Source organism: Beta vulgaris, chromosome 4 (genome assembly GCF_026745355.1).
Source record: "Beta vulgaris subsp. vulgaris cultivar EL10 chromosome 4, EL10.2, whole genome shotgun sequence".
NCBI classification, from domain to species: domain Eukaryota; kingdom Viridiplantae; phylum Streptophyta; class Magnoliopsida; order Caryophyllales; family Amaranthaceae; genus Beta; species Beta vulgaris.
In genome coordinates this window covers 49,084,664-49,107,409 of record NC_079205.1, presented here as the reverse complement: position 1 = coordinate 49,107,409, position 22,746 = coordinate 49,084,664, and the positions used below count along the sequence as shown (strand labels likewise).

The window sequence follows — 22,746 nt, the reverse complement described above, 5'->3', positions numbered from 1 at the left end:
AGCACCTTATTTGTCTCATTTGCAATCAATTTCGCTTTATGTAAAAAATTTACAAGTTCAGCAAAAACCAATCAATTCAATTTTGAGAAACCCTAAATCCTAAATCAAAAGGAAAACATGAGAGAAGAGAGAGAGAGAGAGAGAGAGAGAGAGAGACCTGAGAGCAGATTGAAGTCATGGTGGCCTAGTTCGCATGCCATAGTCACGGTGCGGGAGTTGGTGGCAAGGACGGAAGGTCGCGGGTTTTGTTGCCGCAATTCTCGAATCAGGTGAAGATGATGAAGATGGTACTTCGAGCCACCAGTTACGAACGAAAAGAACTGAGGAAAAGAGGGAAGAGGGAACCACTTGCCTTCGCCATTTTGTTGATGAGCGGACAAGAGGGAAGAGGGAACAGCAGAGGATTATGGTTAGGATGATGAGAGAGGGGAGAGAAGAGGGTTGCTGATGCGAGACTGATTTCGCTGGTTTGATTGAAGTTTTGGATAGTGGGCAACTGGGTCGCATGGCCCGCGTGCCCCGCGTTAATATATCTGTTGGGTTGGACAACTGATTCGGTTTAGTGGAATCAATTAATAGAAAACTGGATCCGCTTTTTGTTACCTGATGCGATTCGCTAAGAACCGATTCAGTTTTTTCGCCCTGCTTTACCTCCTAATTTTTTTGCGGATTCTCGGATCCGGTTTCCGGAAACCGCATCTGTTACTTCTCCCATATGATCTAAAGTAATAAATGCAGATATTATTCACGAACACAAACAATATACATTGTTGTAAACTAAGGGATTTTCCAAATAGACCCATCAAATTTCAATAAGAATATAAGTTTATCAGCCACTTAGCAAACTATAAATTGCAGTAAAATTCACAAAAAAAGGATGGCATATAGTAATTTTGTGCATCATATAACAAAATAAACAAACTTTACCCTCAATCAAACCCAACAACAGTTGAGAAAACTCCAAGCTAGAATTATCAACGCCTGAAGAAGTGTAAGCTCCAAAGTATAGAACTGACTCTATCTGTAAAAAGTAATGAGAAACACCAGTAATACATCATATATATGAGGAAACTGAGAGAAGAAAGAAGGAAACGAGCATCATTAGGAAGGGAAACCATCTAAAAATCAACCATCTTCGAAATTAAACATCAAAATCCTTAATACTTCATAAATTAGATTGACAACTTCACGACCAAAAATCATACAAGTATGTAAGAATCAATTCATGAAACCTAAAATAGACGCACTAATAGAAATTCAAGTATGGCAAACTGATATTTGTGAATTAAATAAAGTAAATGAAGAATCAATTCGCAAAACCTAATAAAACGCACTAACAGAAATTCAGTGTTCCCTTCATATATGAGAATAAGGAGAGAGAAAACAAGAATTAGAATTACCTAATTCAGATCTAACGACATCAAAGAACTCTTCTCTATCATACTGTTCGTGAGAGAAGGCTTGAAAAATTGGTTCTTCAGCAACAGCGGTAGGATGCAACACTGCTGTTCATGACAATAGTTCGTCGCATTCTCTCAATTTGAATCAGACATTTTTGCCGGCTTTAAGATCTCCATTTTAACCGCCAGCTTCAAATTTCATGAAAATCCTTTAGATTTCGCTGAGGAGAGAGGATGAGAGAGGGAAGGGGGAGAATAGGGTTTAGATTTTGCTGAGGAAAAAGGAGTGAGAGATGAGAGAGAAAAAAGGGGCGTTGTGGGCTAGGGTTTGCGATGGGAGGAGAGAAAAAATGAGGAAGGAGAGGGAGAAATGAAATGAGGAAGGGAAAACGACGGGTTCGAATTAAATAACTGATCTGGTTTACCGAACCGGGTCAAATAGAAAATTGGAGTCGTTTTCTATTAACTGATCCGATTACAATAAGACCAGATCAGTAAATTAGCCTAACTTTGATGCCCATAAAATCGACTGATTCCAGTTTTTTAAAAAATCGGATTTGTTGTGTTGTTTCATATGACGTTTTTTCCACTAGTGATAGAAGAACGAAGAATATTGATGTGAAATACAACTTCATTTGGAATGTCATTTATAAGAAGGAGTTGACATTGATTAACCCCTCCGACGCCAATCACTAAGTTCACTTTGTGTGTGAACTTGGTGGGTCTCTCCTCTTATTTGTTGTAGGCCCCTATGGGGTAGAGCCTTGAAGTTTGGTTGGTGTTAATGTTGTTATTATGGAGGTGTATTGTAGCAATTCAAGTCAAGGTGGAGAACTGTAATATATGCCTTGATTTCTCGAAGACGAAGAAGAGAGAGATTCGAAAAAATGTTGAAGCTCAAATTATGCACTAGACGCACCTCATGTGCGTTGGATGCACGACCGTGTGCCAGACGCACTGCCATGCGCCAGGCGCACAGGGCTGCTGGCACCTGCGTTCTTCCTTCACTTCCCGGACGAATGATACAGCCCGAACGGACGTAGCCTGATCATTACAAACTGCCTCTTAAGGCAGGAACTTCGGAAAACCCTACCCTAGGCGGGCAATTAGGCCCAGCTTTCGTGTTTTCCCGATTTAACCGAATTTATCCGAATTTTCTTAGTTTTGTTTTGGTTTATTTTGTAAACTTTAGGAGATTAATTATAAGACATCCTAAAGTCATTTGAGAACCCTAAGATTCAAATTAGCCACAAAATCTCTCTCTCTCTCTCTCTCTCTCTCTCTCTCTCTCCTCCCCTGCTCACTTTTTTTTTTCTCCATTGTAATTCCTCCATTACAGAGGCTAAAGAAAAACTCCAAGGTTCATACTTGCGGATGGAGGTCAAGGTTAAACGAACCACATTAACTCTTTGTCTCTCTTTATTGCTTTTATTTCTCACTTAAAGTTTAAATTTTGGAACTTTGCATTTATTGTTGAACTTGAAGTTAATTAGTAAACCCTAAGTCCTAGAAATTGCATTTATTTCTAACATCATTTCTTGCACTCTTTCTTCCTTTCGTAACAATCGATAAACTTAGAGTAGTAATGATTCCAAGTAGATTATTAGTTAATCTCTCCTTTCATTCTTTCTCGAATTTTGAATTGTTTGAAAGTAATATTCCATATTTATCTTATAAATACTAGTATATTTGTTAGAAATAAGTAACAAATACGCAAAATAACATGAAGAAAGGTATAGTATAAAATTAAAAGGCAAAAATTACACCCTATTTTTTATGCGGGGAACCTTTTTCAAGAATAAGGAAAAACCTTCCCATTCTCCAAGAATGAAGCTTCACTTTAATATTTGGAGTACAGTGGTAACTACACAACTACTCATCTTTTCCCATAATATAGTATCTGTTTCATTTTAGGTGGGTCAAACTTTAATTTTTTTGATCAAATACTCTCATTAATATGTACAACAAAACATAGTCATATGGGATATTGTTAGGTTCGTCTGAAAGTGTAGTTTCATAATATTGACTGTTTATATTTTTATCAATAAGGTATGGAAGATTAGATATCGTTGGTTAAAGTTTCGTCTTGAAGACCATGTAAAAAAGAAACAAACATTACATTGTAAGATGGAGGGAGTATAAATTAGTGTATATTAGAACAAATCACCTAATACCCAACCCTCATTAATGGTATTTGACACTAATCCTACAAACACTCTCACAACTAATATTGGGTTTAACTCTTTATCACTTTATGCACTTTTTACATGGAAATGCACTCACTCCACTTCTCTTCTTCAACTTCTCATGCTTCCCTTGATATAAGTGTAGGAATATATAAGTACTATAAAGCGGAATTTCATGAATCAAATTCATAAGCACTTAAATCAGGATCACATGCATATACAATTAAGGATCACATACAAGTTTAGAAATAACCTTTGTAGCGTGATTTCCACAAAGCTTGAATAACCCGGATTGAGAATCTCAGATGTGATTCCTCTACTTAGTCCACCAACCCGGATCAACACTCCACCAATGCTAGTTGGAAAGGAAGAAACTTCTTCTTTGTTTTCTTGGAGTATACCGTGACTTTTGAAGAGAGAGAATAGGAGAGAGAAAATAATAAGAGAATAAACTGACTGTTTTCTTTTCTGCCTAACCCAAATATATAAAAGTATTTAGGTCAATTTCTCTCCTTTTCTCCTCTCTTGGCCGGCCACCCTAGGGCCCTCTTGGGCTCTAGGTTTCTTTTGTTGATCCAAGTTTAATGTGTGACCTTGTAGGATCCGTTACATTGGGCTTCGGGTTTATTTATTTACTAATCCGAAGTTCTATAGCTTTCTCTAGCAAGACGTATAGACGACCCAATATAACGAACTTATTATCTCTATAATACGATCCATTATATATTAGTAATTGCATTTAAGTCGAGGACATAAATCCTTCAATCTCCCACTTGTCCGAGACGAGTGTGCAATGTTTTTATTCCTCAAGTCTCTTAATGTCTTAATTTGATAGTATGATCATATTTCTATATCATCCATACTAGCTTTCAAATTATTCCTTGAAATCCGAGTTCAAATTGTCAAACAAATGATCATCGAATGATCCATTTGAGCACGGCCATGCATTTTCAATTTTTCACTCTTCAAGGGGCCAAGACACCTATCCTATCTCATATAGGAGGACTTTTCCAATCTTGTAGTAACCAATACCCCACTCAACTTTTAGCACAACCTGAATGCTGCCTTTATAGTCCCCTTTTACGGCATGACGTTTGACAGTATCAAAGCTATACTAATCATTGGGCTAAGTAATGTTCTACTCATGTCTCAGGAATCTACTAATATAATTTCGAAGTTATAAAACTTCTAAGTAGGTCAAGTTCGACTATGTATCAACTATACATGTCCATATGATTGATTAAACATCTCTATGTTTCCATAGCCCATGAAACGGCGCTATCAATCAATCTTATATGCTAATCCCTTTAATAAGTCATTTATGTCCAGTTTAATGACTTAGATTAGGAACTTTAATATTCTATGAATTCTGTTCACTTATGGTGTTTCATTCATCAAATCACATATTTGACAAAACCATAGAATTCAAGATATATTTTGGACATTTTATTTAATACCAAACCAAAATTAAATAAGACAAAATTTATTATCATAAACATAAATAGCAAAACCATGTCTTTACATTGTAATAAGTTTCTCTAAACCTAGTACAATCTAAAGCCACTCTAACATTTGCTTCAAGCCTATAGCCCTAGCGTGACACTCATGCTTGGGTTGAGGTAGTGGTTTAGTTAGCGGATCAGCCACGTTCTCATCCGTATGAACTTTGCAGATTCTGACATCCTTCCTGTCAACTATCTCTCGAATGAGGTGATACTTCCTCATCACATGCTTGGACTTGTTATGTGACCTTGGCTCTTTTGCTTGCGCAATAGCACCATTGTTGTCACAAAACAACTCAATTCCTTCCAGAACACTAGGTACGATATCCAGCTCTGTCAAGAATTTCTTTATCCAAACTGCTTCCTTAGCTGCTTCAACTGCTGCTAAATATTCTGATTCTGTCGTAGAGTCTGCTACAGTGCTTTGCTTTGAGCTCTTCCAGCTCACTGCTCCTCCATTCAGACGAAAGACATACCCTGACTGAGAGCGGTAGTCATCTCTGTCGGTTTGGAAGCTTGCATCCGTGTAACCTTCAACAACCAACTCACTTTGTCCCCCATATACTAAGAACATGCCTTTAGTCCTCCTTAAGTACTTAAGGATGCTCTTAGCTGCAGTCCAGTGTGCTTCTCCTGGATTTGCTTGGAACCTGCTACACATGCTCAAGGCATATGCAACATCAGGTCGAGTACTTATCATGGCATACATAATAGACCCTATAGCCGAAGCATAAGGAATGCTACTCATTCGCTTTAACTCATCAGGCTCAGTCGGGCACTGACTCTTGCTAAGCGATATGCCATGTGACATGGGAACGAAACCTCTCTTCGAGTTTTCCATGTTGAACCTTGTAAGAACCTTATCAATATAAGTTTCTTGACTAGCCCAATCATCCTTCGAGACCTATCTCTATGGATTTTATTCCCAGTATGTACTCAGCTTCTCCAAGGTCCTTCATAGAGAAACAACTCTTTAACCATTCCTTGACTGACTCAAGCATTGGTATGTCGTTTCCCATGATTAGTATGTCATCTACATACAGAACCAAGAAGACTAAGCTGCTCCCACTAAACTTCTTGTAAACACAAGACTCTTCTTCGCTTTTGATGAAACCAAATTGTTTGATTGCCTCATCAAACCGAAGATTCCAGCTCCGAGATGCCTGCTTCAATCCATAAATGGATCTCTGAAGCTTGCAAACCCTTTTAGGATTTTCTGGATCTTCAAAACCTTCAGGTTGTGTCATGTACACATCCTCATTCAAGAACCCATTCAAGAATGCGGTTTTGACATCCATCTGCCAAATTTCGTAATCGAAAAATGCAGCAATCGCTAAAAGTATCCGAATTGATTCTGGAGAAAAGGTCTCATCATAGTCTATACCATGAACTTGTCTGAATCCTTTTGCAACCAGTCTTGCTTTGTAGACATAGACATTTCCATCTTTGCTGTTTTCAATTTGAACACCCACTTGCATCCAATAGGGTTAACCCCACAGGCAAGTCAACCAGTGTCCAAACTTTATTCTCAGACATGGAGTCTAACTCGGATTTCATGGCCTCAAGCCATTTCTCAGAGTCTGGGCTCGTCAAAGCTTGTTTGTAGGTAGTAGGTTCTGAATTTTCCAAAATCATAATTTCAGAATTTTCAGTCATTAGGAAATCAACCAACCTTTTGTTTGGAATCCTTGGTCTACTTGACCTACGCGGGGTCTGAGCATCAAGAGAAACGTTCTCTTCAACAGTTTGAAGATTTTCGCTTGATTCAACTTCGAATGGGACGGTAGGAGGTTCACGCGTTGAATACGTTATCTCCTCAACATGACTTTCGTCTTGTTGGGCCGTCTCTGACATGGTGTGAGCCACGTCCAGTTGTTGCTCATCTCGAATTTCTTCGAGTGTTATTTTACTCCCACTTGTCTTTCTAGAAACAAATTCCTTTTCAAGAAAGACACCATCACGAGCAACAAACACTTTGTTCTCTTGACGGTTATAGAAGTAATAACCCCTTGTCTCTTTTGGATATCCCACAAAGAGACATTTATCTGACTTGGGTGCGAGTTTGTCTGATAGTAACCGCTTTACATAGACCTCGCATCCCCAGATTTTAGAAAAGACAAGTTTGGAGGTTTTCCATTCCATAACTCATATGGAGTCTTTTCTACAGCCTTTGACGGGCTCCTATTTAGTGTGTGTGCAGCAGTTTCGAGAGCGTATCCCCAAAAAGAAATCGGAAGATCAGCAAGACTCATCATAGATCGAACCATATCTAGTAATGTTCGATTCCTCCTTTCAGATACACCATTTAACTGTGGTGTTCCTGGTGGAGTTAATTGTGAAAGAATTCCACAATCCTTTAGATGATCATCAAACTCTTGGCTCAAATATTCACCACCACGATCGGATCGTAGTGCTTTTATTGTCTTACCAAGTTGATTCTGTACTTCATTTTGGAACTCTTTGAATCTATCAAAAGATTCCGACTTATGTTTCATTAAGTAAATATAGCCATATCTACTCAAATCATCAGTGAAGGTGATGAAGTAATTAAACCCTCCCCTTGCCTTTGTGCTCATAGGACCACATACATCTGTATGTATGAGTCCTAAAAGATCGCTGGCCCTTTCACCTTTTCCAGTAAATGGTGATTTTGTCATCTTACCCATTAAGCATGATTCACATACATCAAATGATTCGAAATCAAATGATGGAATTATACCGTCCTTTTGTAACTTGTGAATGCGCTTTTGGTTTATATGACCCATTCGCAATGCCAAATATAGGTTAGGTTAGAATCATTTGATTTCTTTTTCTTGCTATCTATGTTATAGACTTGTAATGATTTATCAAGCACATATAAACCATTTATCAAATTAGCTCTGGCATAGAACATATTATTGTAAGAAATGGAACAACATTTGTTCTTTATTTAAAGCAAAAACCTTCAGAATCCAAAACTGAAACCGAAATTATGTTCTTAGTTATTGTAGGAACGAAATAACAATTATTTAATTCTAAAATAAGCCCAGATGGCAAGTGTAGACTATAGTTCCCGACGGCAAGTGCAGCAACTCGTGCTCCATTTCCAACGCGTAGCTCTACCTCGCCTTTTGCCAACTTCCTACTTCTTTTTAGTCCCTGCACATCATTAACTATGTGAGAACCACAACCGGTATCAAATACCCATAAAGAAGTAGAAGTCAAATTGATTTCTATAACATATATACCTGAAGTAGAAGCCCCAGACTTCTTTATTTCCTCCAAGTATATCGGGCAGTTCCTCTTCCAGTGTCCAATCTTGTGACAGTGGAAGCACTTGCTTTCCGCAGCAACCTTGGGCTTGGCGGTTGGCTTAGGTTTTTCAGCGACAGTGGCAACTTGCTTGCCTTTGTCCTTCTTTCCTGCCCATTTTTTTTGAAACCCTTTCCCTTTTGAACCAACAGAACCTCTTTCTTTGGTTCAACCTTAGGGATGTTCCTTTCAGCATTGACCAACAATCCATGCAGCTCTTGCAAAGTCTTTTCAGACTCATTCATATTGTAGGTCATTCTGAACTGATTAAAACTTTCAGGTAGTGAGTGGAGAATGATGTCAGTAGCCAACTCGAGCCTATAAGGGAACCCAAGTCTTTCCATGTTTTCGAAAAGACCCATCATTTCGAACACATGGGGGCCAACAGCTTGACCCGGCTTCAAGTGACATTCAAGGATCTCCCTGTTAGTCTCATACCGCTCAACTCGGGCCTGAGTTTTAAACATGGCCCGCAGCTCTTGCATGATCGTGTAGGCATCCTTGGTTTCGAACCTCTTTTGGAGGTTCGGCTCCATGGCTGCTACCATCAAACAAGTGATTGGTATAGACTTATCACTAGCCTGTTTTGCACGACGTTTTTCAGCGTCAGTTGATTCATCAGTTATTACAGGAAGCGGGGTATCTAAGACGTCCTCTCGACCCTCAAACCTCAGAACGAGTCTTAAGGTCCTTTCCCAATTAAGGAAATTTTCACCATTCAGTCTGTCCTTTTCCAGAAAAGGACGAATGTTGAAACCGGAGTTGTTGTTGTTGTTATTAGACATGATATCTACAGACAGAAAAATAAGGCAAAGTTCAATTTTATGTTTATAAAGCAACCTAAAACATGTAAAGGTTTCTAGGTTGACCACCTATTCAAAATTAAAGTCCCCTATGAATAAGTGTTTTACAAGATCCTATCAACATGTAACACTAAGCAGACGGAGGCCTTATCATAACGTTACATTATCAAGGTAAGTAAACTCTTTTACTAATTATAACACTTTATAACTCTTGTTTAGATGGATAAACATCGCATGTTTAACTATCTCTTGCTTCAAAATTCAAAACGCTTTTGATAATTTTGTTAAGGACAACCAAACTAAGTTGTAAAATTCGCAATTTTACCTATTAATCCCAAAATTAATGATAACACCCTGCGGAGGCATGACCTATTACTATTAATTAAGGGTTTTATAAGTACTTTATGTTTGGAAAAGCAAACCTTAATATTTACGGGGCCTAAGTTTATTATGTTGTTATGAATTAGTGAACTCTAGCGCATCAACAACCAACATACAATAAACTTATAAGCATTTTAAAGAATAATAAAATGCGAAAATAAAATGATCTAGTATGGCCCCTAATCCTAAGAACTAATCATCAATGGCTCCTTCTTGGACTCTTCATGGATCTCCATCCACCTTTTCCATGGGCCTTCTCTTGATGGACTCTTCTTTGGATTACATAAGTATCAAAAATAATTTACATAATAACTAAATTAAATAAATTACAAAAATACTTAACGATACGCAGATCGTATTTAAAATTACAAGAATACATCACGATACGCAGATCGTATTTTCTATCTTAATTTGGGCCATACTAGTCATACATAGCAAATATATCATATATAAAAGCCACATAATAATATCACATATTATACTTGCCAATCAATTAAAATATCAAATATTCTTAATTAAAGAAGAGATAAAATTTTAAGTAATAACTAATCACCTAAAGATTCTATCCCTTAAAACTAGCCTAATTAATTTTAATTAGATTAAAAAATCAGATTATGGATTGAAATTTATGACCAAGTCAATAATTAACATAATTGAAATTTATCTTTCTCAATATTCTGATTTTCAAAATAAAACTTCCAAAATAAAACAAAACAAAAAAAAACTGCTGCTGCCCAGTTTATAGGCACGTTTCTTAAAAGGATTTTTTTTTTTTTTTTGTTTTGGAAAACGTGAAGACCAACAGCAAGCTGCCAGCCTTCACGCAGCCCAGAAAACGGCCACCTTTTCAGGTGATCTCGCCGGCAACTCGCCGGTTTCATTACCCGTGAGCCGACACCGGCAGCAGAGCCACCAGCGCCAGCCCACAACGCCGAACCGCAGCCCCACGATACACGCGTGGTTGCTGTCAAAGTTTCAGTCGCCGACGTCGACTGCGCGCCGACGTCGACTGCTCGCCGGCAGTTTGCGACCCCTCCCCCGGCTTCTTGCCGGCCGACCACCGGAGTAGCCACGATGGCTGCTCCTCTTCCTCCTTCAATTTTTTTTTTTTTTGTTTTGAAGAAAATTAAATTTACAACCTATTGTAAAATTAATTTAGTGATCTTGTTTAAATTAAACATAACTCTTTATGCTTAATACAGAAAATTAAATTTAAAATCTCTATTTTAATTAATTTTCAGATTATTCATATAATTAATCACTAATTCATACAAAACACCTTTTATATGAATTTATCTTCATACATAAACGATTTTAAGCATGAAAATTTTATTAATAATATGAATTTATTTTCGAAATTTAGAGATCTAAAATCGGAATTTTATAAATTTCGAAAATTAGGGTTTAGGAGGTTAAAAAAAAAATCGGCTATTAAATATTGAGAAAGAAAGTAATTAAAACTCTTTTTAACAAATTTCAATTAATTATTCAATCCATAATTTAATTCCTCCCCTTAATCAAATTAAAATTAATCATACATAAACTAAACTTTATGACCAAAATTCTATATGCAAGAGGCTAAAACTGATACCACTGTAGGAATATATAAGTACTATAAAGCGGAATTTCATGAATCAAATTTATAAGCACTTAAATCAGGATCACATGCATATACAACTAAGGATCACATACAAGTTTAGAAATAACCTTTGTAGCGTGATTTCCACAAAGCTTGAATAACCCGGATTGAGAATCTCAGATGTGATTCCTCTACTTAGTCCACCAACCCGGATCAACACTCCACCAATGCTAGTTGGAAAGGAAGAAACTTCTTCTTTGTTTTCTTGGAGTATATCGTGACTTTTGAAGAGAGAGAATAGGAGAGAGAAAATAATAAGAGAATAAACTGACTGTTTTCTTTTCTGCCTAACCCAAATATATAAAAGTATTTAGGTCAGATTCTCTCCTTTTCTCCTCTCTTGGCCGGCCACCCTAGGGCCCTCTTGGGCTCTAGGTTTCTTTTGTTGATCCAAGTTTAATGTGTGACCTTGTAGGATCCGTTACATTGGGCTTCGGGTTTATTTATTTACTAATCCGAAGTTCTATAGCTTTCTCTAGCAAGACGTATAGACGACCCAATATAACGAACTTATTATCTCTATAATACGATCCATTATATATTAGTAATTGCATTTAAGTCGAGGACATAAATCCTTCAATAAGTACTTCATAAGATAAGATCATATAAAGCCAAAATGCTAAGCCTTTACATGGAAGAACTCCATGGCTAAGCTTATAATTACAAATCTCCCATGTATCTTGATTCTTGACATAATAGATGTGGCCATCTAGCTGCCAAGTTATAATGCAAACCTACACAGTAACTTGTTGGAAGTTACAACTACTCCAAAACAATATCCACCACAAGCTTCCCTTTTTCATTTTTTTTTTCTTATTGATCTTCTTATAAAACATATCGTAATGGGATTTTGGAAGATTGACCCAACAGTATTAGGTGTCAATATGAGGACAATAATGATGCTATAATAAAGAACACACCGAACGTCCAAATCTTCAGGAAACCACATAAATTAAAATAATGACAAAAACAAAATCCAAACATGTTTGATATCTTATTCAAGTAATTCCAAAACTTAATATTAATTTAAGTACACTACATCCTGTCATTATCAATCTCCAATATAAAGATGCAAAAAAAATTCCAGTTTCTGATAGTACTAGAACTAGAAGTCATAGCGAGTATTATTGCTGATAACTGTAAAATAAAGTATGAACACTCAAGAAACAATAGTGAAGGAAGATAATCATATAATTAATGATGGTGTAACTAGCAATGAAGGGAGATTATTGAACAAAAAAGAGATAGTGAAGGAGGCGAAGAAACAAATAAAGTTAGCAGGGTCTCTAATGGCGGTTAATTTCTTGTTGTTTTCATTACAAGTTATATCAGTTATGTTTGTTGGTCATCTAGGAGAGCTCCCTCTCGCTGCTGCTTCTATTGCTACTTCTTTCGCCTCCGTCACAGGTCTTAGCTTGCTGGTATGTACTTCTCATCCTATTTTGTTGATTGTTGGGTATAGTAATATATACTCACATATACACCGAGTAGTACTTGGTCTAGTAAGGTTGGGAATTCAATCCCCACTAGAAGCACTTTGAGGGTAGAGATTTCTCTTATCCTTTTCCCTTACTCTCAAGTGTTTGGCCCATCAAAACTCGAGCAGGTCCAGGCCACTTCTTCTTACATATATATATAGGTATGGGATCTCGTGAAAATCATTTTTAAGCTGAAAACTGAAAACGGAGGATCTACACCATTAAAAACTCGCATGCGTGTAAAAGAAAATATTGAAGAGCTATGATTTAACCACGAGGATTGCTCCAGAATTCTCTCTCCCTCTCCTCCCTGTCAAACGCGACTCTCTCTCTCTCCTCCGTGTTAAACGAGAATTTCTTTCTCTCTCTCTCTCCTCCCCATCAACGCGATTTTCTTACCATCGTTCAGTCAATTGCTCGCAGCTACTCCGCTCACTTTCAAATCGATATCCGTTTCTCTTACGATTCAAAATTTTGGTAAGATCGATTGGTTTTTTTTTTTTTTTTGTTAATAATAATTTCAAAGTTCAATTACTCATTCTTAAACTTGCGAATTGCTAATTTTAGCTCAATTTTTCTCTAGTTGTTTGAAAAACTCTATGTGCTCGTATTTATTTGTGTTTTAATTGGCTAATTTCAGCAGAATCTTTGTGTTCTTTCGCTATACATTATTTTTTGATTTTTCCTCTGTTTAAGATCGAAAGAAATTACCTTGTATTGTTTTTGAGTTTTGAGTTTTCGTATCTTGATTGTGGTTTTGTGAGGTAAATATGTGTACTTTGTGTTGATATAGAACTTCAAATTAGGGTTTTCGTGATTTCCTTCTATGTCGCCATTGGAGCTTCAACACTCAGCTTCGAAGAGGATTTTTGTTTGTTTGATGGACTTTTTTTCAATTTTGATAATTGTTAAAATATATAATAGTTATCCTAAAAGTATTAAAAGTTACCTAAAAATGATAATGGTTACTCTTATAATAAATAAGTTACCTTTAAAGTGGTAAAAGTTATTCTAAAAATGGTAAAAGTTACCCTAAAAGTGGTAATAGTTACTCTTATAATAAATAAAGTTGCCCTTGAAATATACAGAACTACCCTTAATATAATAAAGTTACCCCAAAATTGACAAACGTTACCCTAAAAGTGTTAAAAAGTTACCCTAAAGAGGTTAAAAGTTACCCTTGTTTTCAGTTTTCAGATTAAGAGCTGTTTTCAGCGGATCCCACCCCTATATATATATATATATATATATATATATATATATATACACCCACAGATACGATCTTGGGATAATTAGATGAATATATCGATTTTTTCACCCTATACCCGACAAATTACGAAATTCACCATATACCCTTAATGTTTCAGATATTCACCATACACCCCTTGTTTCCGAAAATATTCACCAAACCCCCTTTTTTTAATGGAAATTAACGCGCTATTAGTGTCGTTTACAATTTTACCATTATTAACCCCTTAAACCCTAATATAATCCTAAACCCTAATCCTAATCCACTCTCCCCTCCACCCCAGCCAAGCACCCCACCCTAATCCTAATCCACTCTCTCCTCATTGTGCTGGTGCGGTGGTGATAGATACACCATATGACACAGACCAGCAGCCCCTTACCACCGCATCACCAGCTCACACATAGACTCATGATCAGCATCTTGGGTCGCCACCTGCCACCATCTCCTAAACTCCTTGTACGTTAAATTATATAATAGTTCAGTGTTCATTGCACAAGGGGCAGAAATCCTCGTATGTCGTCAGTTATATACTTTTATAATATGACGTAACAGGATCGTTGACGACCAAGCTCTCCATAAGATCAAATATAACGCCAGGCCATCGGGGATATGGATATATCATCTTTGGTCAGTATGAGTTGTGCACGTTCGAAATTAAGGCCCGTTCTTTTCTAGTGATGGCAACTGGTGCGGGCTGGGCGGGCCGGACTGTGGGCCGTAGTGGGCCGTAGTGGGCTGGGCTAAGATTTCACGGCCCATGACCAGACCGTGAAATTCATGGGTTGGGCACGCTGGTCCGCGGGCTGAAAATCTTGGCCCACACCGGTCTGTTACCGGTTTTCACGGTTCGTGGGTCTGATGGGTTGGACCGGGCTGACGGGCCGGCATGAGAATTTTATTTTCAAAATTATTTAATCATTGAAATTATTCATTATTCTTACATAAAATCTTTAAAATGAATTAAAAATATATACAAATATTAATATTAATGATTAATTTCATTATTTTTAAATTTGATTGAATTATAATATATGCAATTGGATTAAAATATATATAATTTGATTAAAATATACATAATTTGGTTCAATATTTACTTGGATTGGGCAGGTTTGGTTCATGGGTCGGGTTGGATCGATTTCATGGTCCGGGCTAGGTGGTTTTAGTAGTGGGCTTTAGTGGGCTGGGCTCAAGAAATCCAGCCCACACGACCCACGAGGTGGGTTGGGCTAGATGGGCTAGATTGGCCTGCACTGTTGGCCATCTCTATTCTTTTCAATACAAAATAATTGAATTGAGCTGAACTGATTGTAACTTAATTGAACAGAATTGAACTTACTGCAACTGAATTAAACTGAACTTAACTGAAATTAATTAAATTATAACTGAATTGAATTGAATTGAACTGAACAAAACTAATTGCAATTCGACTGAACTGATTACAACTGAACTGAACTGAATCGAACTGAACTAAAAATAAGCAGGGGAGAACAGGTCCTACTGAACTAAAAATAAGCAGGGGAGAACAGATCCTTACTCTCTTCGTTTTTTTTTATTGCTATATTTTCCTTGAATAATTGTTTCTTTTTAATTGATATATTGTTTAAACTTGTCTTATTTGGAATATTTGGCCCACCATAAAATAATTCTATTATATTTATTTTTCTCTTTTTCCACTCAAAAGTTTAAAATTTCACTTAGTTTTCCCCCATTATTTTACATTAAATGAGGCAAGAGTACCCTCCAAAAAGTTTGAAACTAACATTGGCTAAAAATTTTTTTAGGCCCTCCACTAGTGACCCTATGGTAATATGAACTGAACTAAACTGAATTGAACTGAAATTAATTAAATTATAACTAAGAAATGATAATTGGAGCTAAACTGAACTGAACTAAATTGATTGCAACTGAACTGAACTAATTGCAACTGAACTAAACTGAAAATAAGCTGGGGAGAAGAAACCCTTAGGGCCTATTCTTCCCAGCTTATTTTCAGTTCAATTCAGTTCAGTTCAGTTCAGCTCAGTTCAGTTCCGTTCAGTTCAGCTCAGCTCAATTCAGTTTAGTTCAGTTCAATTCAGTTCAGCTCAGTTTTGTTCAGCTCCATTCTTGTATAACCATTTTGTTAAATATTATTATTATTATTATTATTATTATTATTCATCTTCTTCTTCTTCTTAGTTCAATTCAATTCAGCTCAGTTTAGCTTAGCTCCACTAGGGACACTAAAATTTTTTTTAGGCGCTCCACTAGTGACCCTATGGTAATATGAAAGACCCTGTCAAACCGGAACCTCTCGCAGGTTGACCTGGTCTAGGTTTGCGGGCAGACACATTGAGACGGGAAATGATAAGGGAAATCCCTCTCCCAAAGTGTCCCTAGTGGGGATCGAACCCCCAACCTTAAGATTGGAAGGTTCTTTCCTTACCACTAGGCCAAACTTAGCTTAGTAAAACATTGCCTAAATTGTTATGCATATAACAATATAACAATAAAAAAATGGAGAGAGTACTAAATGTAGATGGTATAATGAACCTAAATTAGTGCACTTATACTATACAACTATTAGTCATGTTCATGTTGAACATTTGACATCATAAATTTGAAAATTATAAGATTTGTTCGTTGTTATTTTTTGTTTGTTTTTTTTTTTCCTTAAAAGCATAAATACATAAATAATTGATAATTTTCAATATTTTGTGTTTTTTTTTACAAAATAAACAAGACCCGTATAATTAAATCTATGCTCATGATAATCCTTAAATTAGAAAGCATGGAAATTTAGGAGTTACAAATTTGACAATAGTAGGGTTGGAAGAAAAAACATTTATATCAACATGTAGAGATATGTTTAGTTAAATATGTTGAAGTTAAGAATGTGAGAAGAAAAGATGGCAGTGGAAGAAAAACACAAAGACAAAGCAAAACAATCACTGATATTTCTACACCATTAAAACTGAAAAAATACAAGAGATTTAAATAGGTTAAACAAACAAAAACTACTTCCTAAACTTAAGGCCTCTAAACCCACGACGCTAACTAACAAACTTTCCTAATACTTGCCACTAACCCACTAACTTAGCAAAACTAACAAATTTACTGATATTAAGTTAGACTTAGGAAACTAACCCCTAAAAACAATGAACAAACGTTTGAATCATTTCCAACACTCCCCTTTGATTCAAACTCTCATGCCACAACTTCTTCGATGATTTCATATTGCCATGAAATTCAACTACTGCCACGAACACGCTACCACAGACACGACCTCAACTACTAACACAAACGTGACCTTGAACACGACCTTGACTACGACTTTCACGACACATGACTTTAGAAGAGCCGATCCTCTTTTTCTTCAACCTTTTGAGCAAGATTGGCTTGCTCTTTCTCTTTCTCTTTCTCATCACGTTGTTTATCCCAATACCGGTCCTCTTTATGACCATACCTCTTGCAATAGTAGCATTGAATGCTACTTATAGGTTGACATTGTCCTTCGAATCGACCACGAGCACCACTTTCTTCACGACCTCGACCTCGACCTCGGCTACCCATACCACAACCCGACCACGACCATCTTCATAATGCCATTCATTTGACATCTCCCCCTTAACTTGGAAGACGTTTTCCTCGATATTTTCATCCGACCTTACAATTCTATCTTCATGGGCTAAAAGGAAACCCATCCACACATCTAAGTAAAACCATTACTTACCATAGATAAACACATAAAACACTCATATAAATTTTTTTTTTGTACACTCTTATTTTCTCCTTTTTTTTTTTTTACTTCCCTCCCTAGAATCTAACCTAAAGTCTGATACCATGTTGAAGTTAAGAATGTGAGAAGAAAAGATGGCAGTGGAAGAAAAACACAAAGACAAAGCAAAACAATCACTGCTACTTCTACACCATTAAAATTGAAAAATACAAGAGATTTAAATAGGCTAAACAAACAAAAACTACTTCCTAAACTTAAGCCCTCTAAACCCACGACTCTAACTAACAACTTTCCTAATACTTGCCACTAACCCACTAACTTAGCAAAACTAATAAATTTACTGATATTAAGTTAGACTTAGGAAACTAACCCCTAAAAACAATGAACAAACGTTTGAATCATTTCCAACAAAATATTGTATTATTTCTTATTCCTACCTAAATTAAGTTTATTAATGTATTATAAATATTCTCATATATTAATAATAATCTCCAAAGTTTTAAGGTTTTGACTAATACTTAATAATGTTCCATGAACGCACTAAGCATATTGAAGTTGATTGTCACTGTGTTCATGACACAATACAAGATGATTTTGATTACTCCTTTTGTCCTTGTGTGACAACTATTGCTCAGTTGATCAACATTTTATTAAAGCTCTTGGCAAAAAGCAATTTGAAAATGACTATGCTCCAACTTGAGGGGTAGATATATGTTTAGGAAAGGATTGTATTGAGTTATGGATTCCTTATCTCTTATCCTAGACCTTAATTAGGCTTATTAATGTACTATAAATAATTCCCTTACGTTTATAATAATCTCCCAACTTTAATCCTTTAAACTAAACTTTACACAACAACGAACCCCCCCTTCCTCTACATTGCTGCAAGTCCTACATGCCACAAGAATTAACCAATGAATCCCGCATAAAAAACATGCAACACCTCAGTCCTCAGACATCATTTCGACTAGTTTCTTTATTGAATGTTTATAAGGAAATGCATGTTTATTTTTTATGTAGATGTACACTGTAATATGACTAAAATATCCATGAACTAACACCTGGGATTTTTAGAAAGGAATGGGAAATGGACTGGACACATTTTGTGGTCAATCTTATGGAGCAAAGCAGTACCACATGGTAGGCATACACAAGCAACGAGCAATGGTAGTTCTCCTCTGCGTCAGCATTCCCCTTGCTTTTATATGGGCAAACACAGGAAAAATTCTTGCATTTATTGGACAAGATACGAAAATCTCGGTAAAAGCAGGAATATATGCTCATTACATGATTCCTAGCATATTTGCATATGGTCTTCTTCAATCTCACATTGGATTTCTTCAAGCTCAAAACAATATTGTTCCTATGATGCTTACTACTGGATTTACAACTCTACTGCATATACTTGTGTGTTGGTTGATGGTGTTTAAATCTGGTTTAGGCTTCAAAGGTGCGGCGTTATCAAATGCTATATCGTATTGGACTAATCTGTTGTTGCTAGCTATTTATGTGAGGGTGTCTCCTACTTGTAAAGAGACATGGACTGGTTTCTCGAAGGAGGCTTTTCGTGGTATTCCTGAGTTTCTTAGACTTGCTGTACCTTCTGCACTTATGTTTTGGTAAGTGGTAACTCTTCTTTGTTAGCTCCATAACATATGCTACCAAGGGTGAAGACAACGAGTTTACTAATAAAACAACTTTTATTTTCACTTTCTTAATCTTCTTAGCCTATTATAATTAGTACAACTGGGTCTCTTCATCAAGGGCTATGGCCCTTTTAGGCCTCTACTATGCCTCTCCCCTGGATGCTACATTTCTCGTTGCTGCATTCTTATTATATTTACCTTAACCTATGACGTAAAAAGTTTGGAAGCATGGACATTTGAGATGACGGTTCTACTTGCTGGTTTCCTTCCAAATCCAAAGCTGGAAACCTCTGTTCTCTCAATCAGGTAAGATTAAAGTACACAAATACATAAATTTGACTGCACCATGTGTATGCAAATTTTTGACGAATTTTACAATATGAATGTGATTATAATTTACAGTCTCAACACATGTATAGCATTATTCATGCTACCAGCCGGATTAAGTGGAGCAATAAGGTATAAATCGTATAACGATATTTAAATTGCACGTTTTTTTTTTGAGGGGGAATTGCACGTTTTTTAAGCATATACAAATATATAATCCCTCTATCTTGTGTTATATTTCATAGGTTGACTTTTATGGTCTTTAACTATTAGTTACCCAAGTAGGGATGCCAATCCAGTCCGAATCCGACCCTAGTCCGCTCAGATCCGAAGGAAAAAATCCGAGTTGACTCTGACAAAAAAGTTATCCGACTCCGACTCCGTTTAAAAAGTCCGACTCCGAGTCGGAGGAGGGTCAGAGTCGGATCTCAAAAATAATCCGACATCTGAATCCGACTCCGACTTTTAGTCAATCAATCCTTTTTTTTTATATATGTTAATGTATTTTTTATGTATAAACTGACTTCGACTTTCATCCAATTATATTATATATGATTTTCCCATTGAAGAAATAATTGTTAAAAATAATCGTAATATTTAGATTATTTGTACTATATAAGATTTCCATATGATTGTTAGAATAAATTGTAATGATTAAATTATTGTATTATCAATGTTATCAGGATCGGGATCCTACTTTGGATCGTAGGGGTTGGTAGAATCGAATCGGTGGGATCGAATCGTAGGATCGTAAGATCCTACGATTCGGTGAAATAGAGATAATTACACTAAAATATGGTGAGAACATCATGTTAAAAATTTACACATATTAATAATGAACTTTTTAATTAGCAAATGATGATAGTTTTTCAATAGTATAAGATTGAAGTAACATGCGACCAAAATCTAATAGGAGAAATATAATATGTGAAATTACTTTATGATTTTTATACGGTAGGATCGGATCGTAGAGTCGAAGGATCGTAGAATCGTGTTAAGATCCTACCATGTGATTTTTTTTGGTTGGCAGGATCGAAAGATCCTACAAAATTAAGATCCTACGTAGGATAGGGATCGGTGAGGTCCTCCAGGATCGTAAAATCGTAGAATCGTATAATCTGGATCGGGATTTTAACAACAATGTGTATTATAGAAGACTATTCTATTATAAAAAATGGGCAAAAAATAAGTCAGATCAGATTCAGAGTCGCATGTTCGGATTTTAAGTCGGATGTTCGGATTTTAAATCGGATTGAAGTCGGAGTCGGATGCCCGGATTTTAAGTCAGATCGGAGTCGGATTTTCGGAGTCGGATGTCAGACTCAGATTTAAAATCCGACTTCCTGTAGGATCGGAGTCGGATTGTGCATAATCCGGTCCAAGTCCGACCCGTTGCCATCCTTAACCCCAAGTATGTAATTATAAAAAAGAAATTATATTTTGAAAAATACACCCTAATACGGTAAAAGATGACATACTTTAACCAAAGAAGTCAACTTGTAAATGTAATAGAGCACAAAGGAAGGGAGTATAGTTTTGTTTGACTTATCAACAATAGTTTCAATTTTATTTGTAGCTTGATTATATTTTGTTTCCCTTGTTACTAGCACAAGAGTTTCCAATGAACTAGGGGCCGGACGACCACATTTAGCTCGATTAGCAGTATGCGTATCAACATTGATGGTGGGAATAGAAGGGATCTCAGCTGCATGTTTGTTAATTTTGGGGCGCAATTTTTGGGGATATTGCTATAGCAGAGAAGAGGAGGTTGTCAAATATGTTGGGAAAATGATGATTCTTATTGCAATATCACATATTCTTGATGGCTTTCAAGCCGCCAGGCGAGAGTGGCAGAGATCGAAGTGGTGGTCTTACATTGCTATGGGACGACTCCTTTTTCTTTTCTATCTCTATCTTTCTCCTTTCATCACATTTGGAATGTAAGGATGGGGGAGAATCAAGTATAACCAACTGGAAATGAAAATCTTCACTTTCTGGATAAAGCGGATTAGTAGCATAGCAAAAATGCGTTCCTCGTCATGTCATTAATATGTTTTATGTTTGCTCGCGGTAATTGTAGCCTCTCGGGAGAATCAATGACTGCATCTTTGATGCACTGCTAGTACATCCGAGAATTCTTAATTGGCTAGTTGTAAATAGCCCCGAACAAAAGATTATCCCGGACCTACACCGAGGTATTGACGGAGATTTGAAAATAGCGCAGAACAGAATGAGAATGTGATACGACGAGATAGAAAAAAAGACAGGGAAGGGGTCACCCACTTACCTACTCATAACGGTCAAAGCGAGCCCCTTCATTTCATTCTGAATTAAAGAATGAAGAATTATTCGGTTATTGTCTTAGTTAATTATGCAAAATCAATGCAAATTTAGAAAATTATTTAGCACATATTAGTAATGGATGTAGATTATGAAGTAGTCTAGACCTCGTCCACATTAATATTATTGTAAATTAAGTCACTTATTTAATATAGAGACCCCGTTTTTATATAGTATCATTTTAAGATTATTTTAATTTACACGGTACAATTATTATCTACCTTTGTGACCTTCTTTTTATATATATATCTAATCACTTTTTCTTACATTAGTTTATCATAATGAAATTTTCACTTTGTGACATAGTAAGCTTTTTGTATTACATAGCCAAACTTTACAATTTACATCTACTTATCTTTCATATCCATTTTTTTTTATATAGTGATCATTTTTTTTTCATAAATCACATAAATTAGCATTAGATTCTCACTAATTTAGTGTGCACCAAGTCTATATAAGTATTTTGGTAGATTATCGAGTTTAAAAAAATAACATTAATTTAAGGTTTACATGACCATAGAATTACATAAGTATATATTGTAATCTCCATGGAGTGGTTAGACTTTTTTATAGGTTATATTGATGACTTATTTGAAACTCATTTATTCAGATGTTTTGAATTTGGAGTTTACTTCCTACTCAAAAGACAATAAAATTTGTTCTCTTAACTTCCTTGCCCGGACTAGCCAACAACTCCACAAACATGTGTATTGTATTATTATTTTATGTGTTCCCTTTGTTAGCTTTTGTCATAATATCGTCTACATCTACTAGTCTATGTTTCCA

At 36.1% G+C, this 22,746-nt stretch overlaps 2 protein-coding genes across 3 annotated transcripts; one reads left to right on the top strand and one right to left on the bottom strand.

Moving 5' to 3' along the window:
• Positions 1-6,638: 6,638 nt before the first annotated feature.
• LOC130591277 (uncharacterized) lies at positions 6,639-10,638 on the bottom strand. Its single transcript, XM_057394339.1, has 2 exons — positions 8,316-10,638; positions 6,639-8,226 (listed from the first exon to the last, which is right to left on the bottom strand). Exon 1 carries the CDS (start codon positions 9,162-9,164, stop codon positions 8,340-8,342), a length of 825 nt encoding a protein of 274 aa, XP_057250322.1. The 5' UTR covers positions 9,165-10,638; the 3' UTR covers positions 6,639-8,226; positions 8,316-8,339.
• Positions 10,639-12,236: 1,598 nt separating this feature from the next.
• LOC130589356 (protein DETOXIFICATION 16-like) lies at positions 12,237-21,957 on the top strand. 2 transcript variants are annotated; one of them, XM_057394338.1, is made up of 5 exons: positions 12,237-12,623; positions 18,722-19,266; positions 19,513-19,599; positions 19,696-19,752; positions 19,866-20,108. In XM_057394338.1, the coding sequence occupies exons 1-5, from the start codon at positions 12,354-12,356 to the stop codon at positions 19,891-19,893; spliced, it is 987 nt and encodes a 328-aa protein (XP_057250321.1). In that variant the 5' UTR covers positions 12,237-12,353; the 3' UTR covers positions 19,894-20,108. The 2 variants fall into 2 exon arrangements, with proteins under 2 accessions (XP_057250321.1, XP_010675020.2); XM_010676718.4 differs by lacking the exon at positions 19,866-20,108 and adding an exon at positions 21,228-21,957 and having other exon boundaries at positions 12,239-12,623.
• Positions 21,958-22,746: the final 789 nt, after the last annotated feature.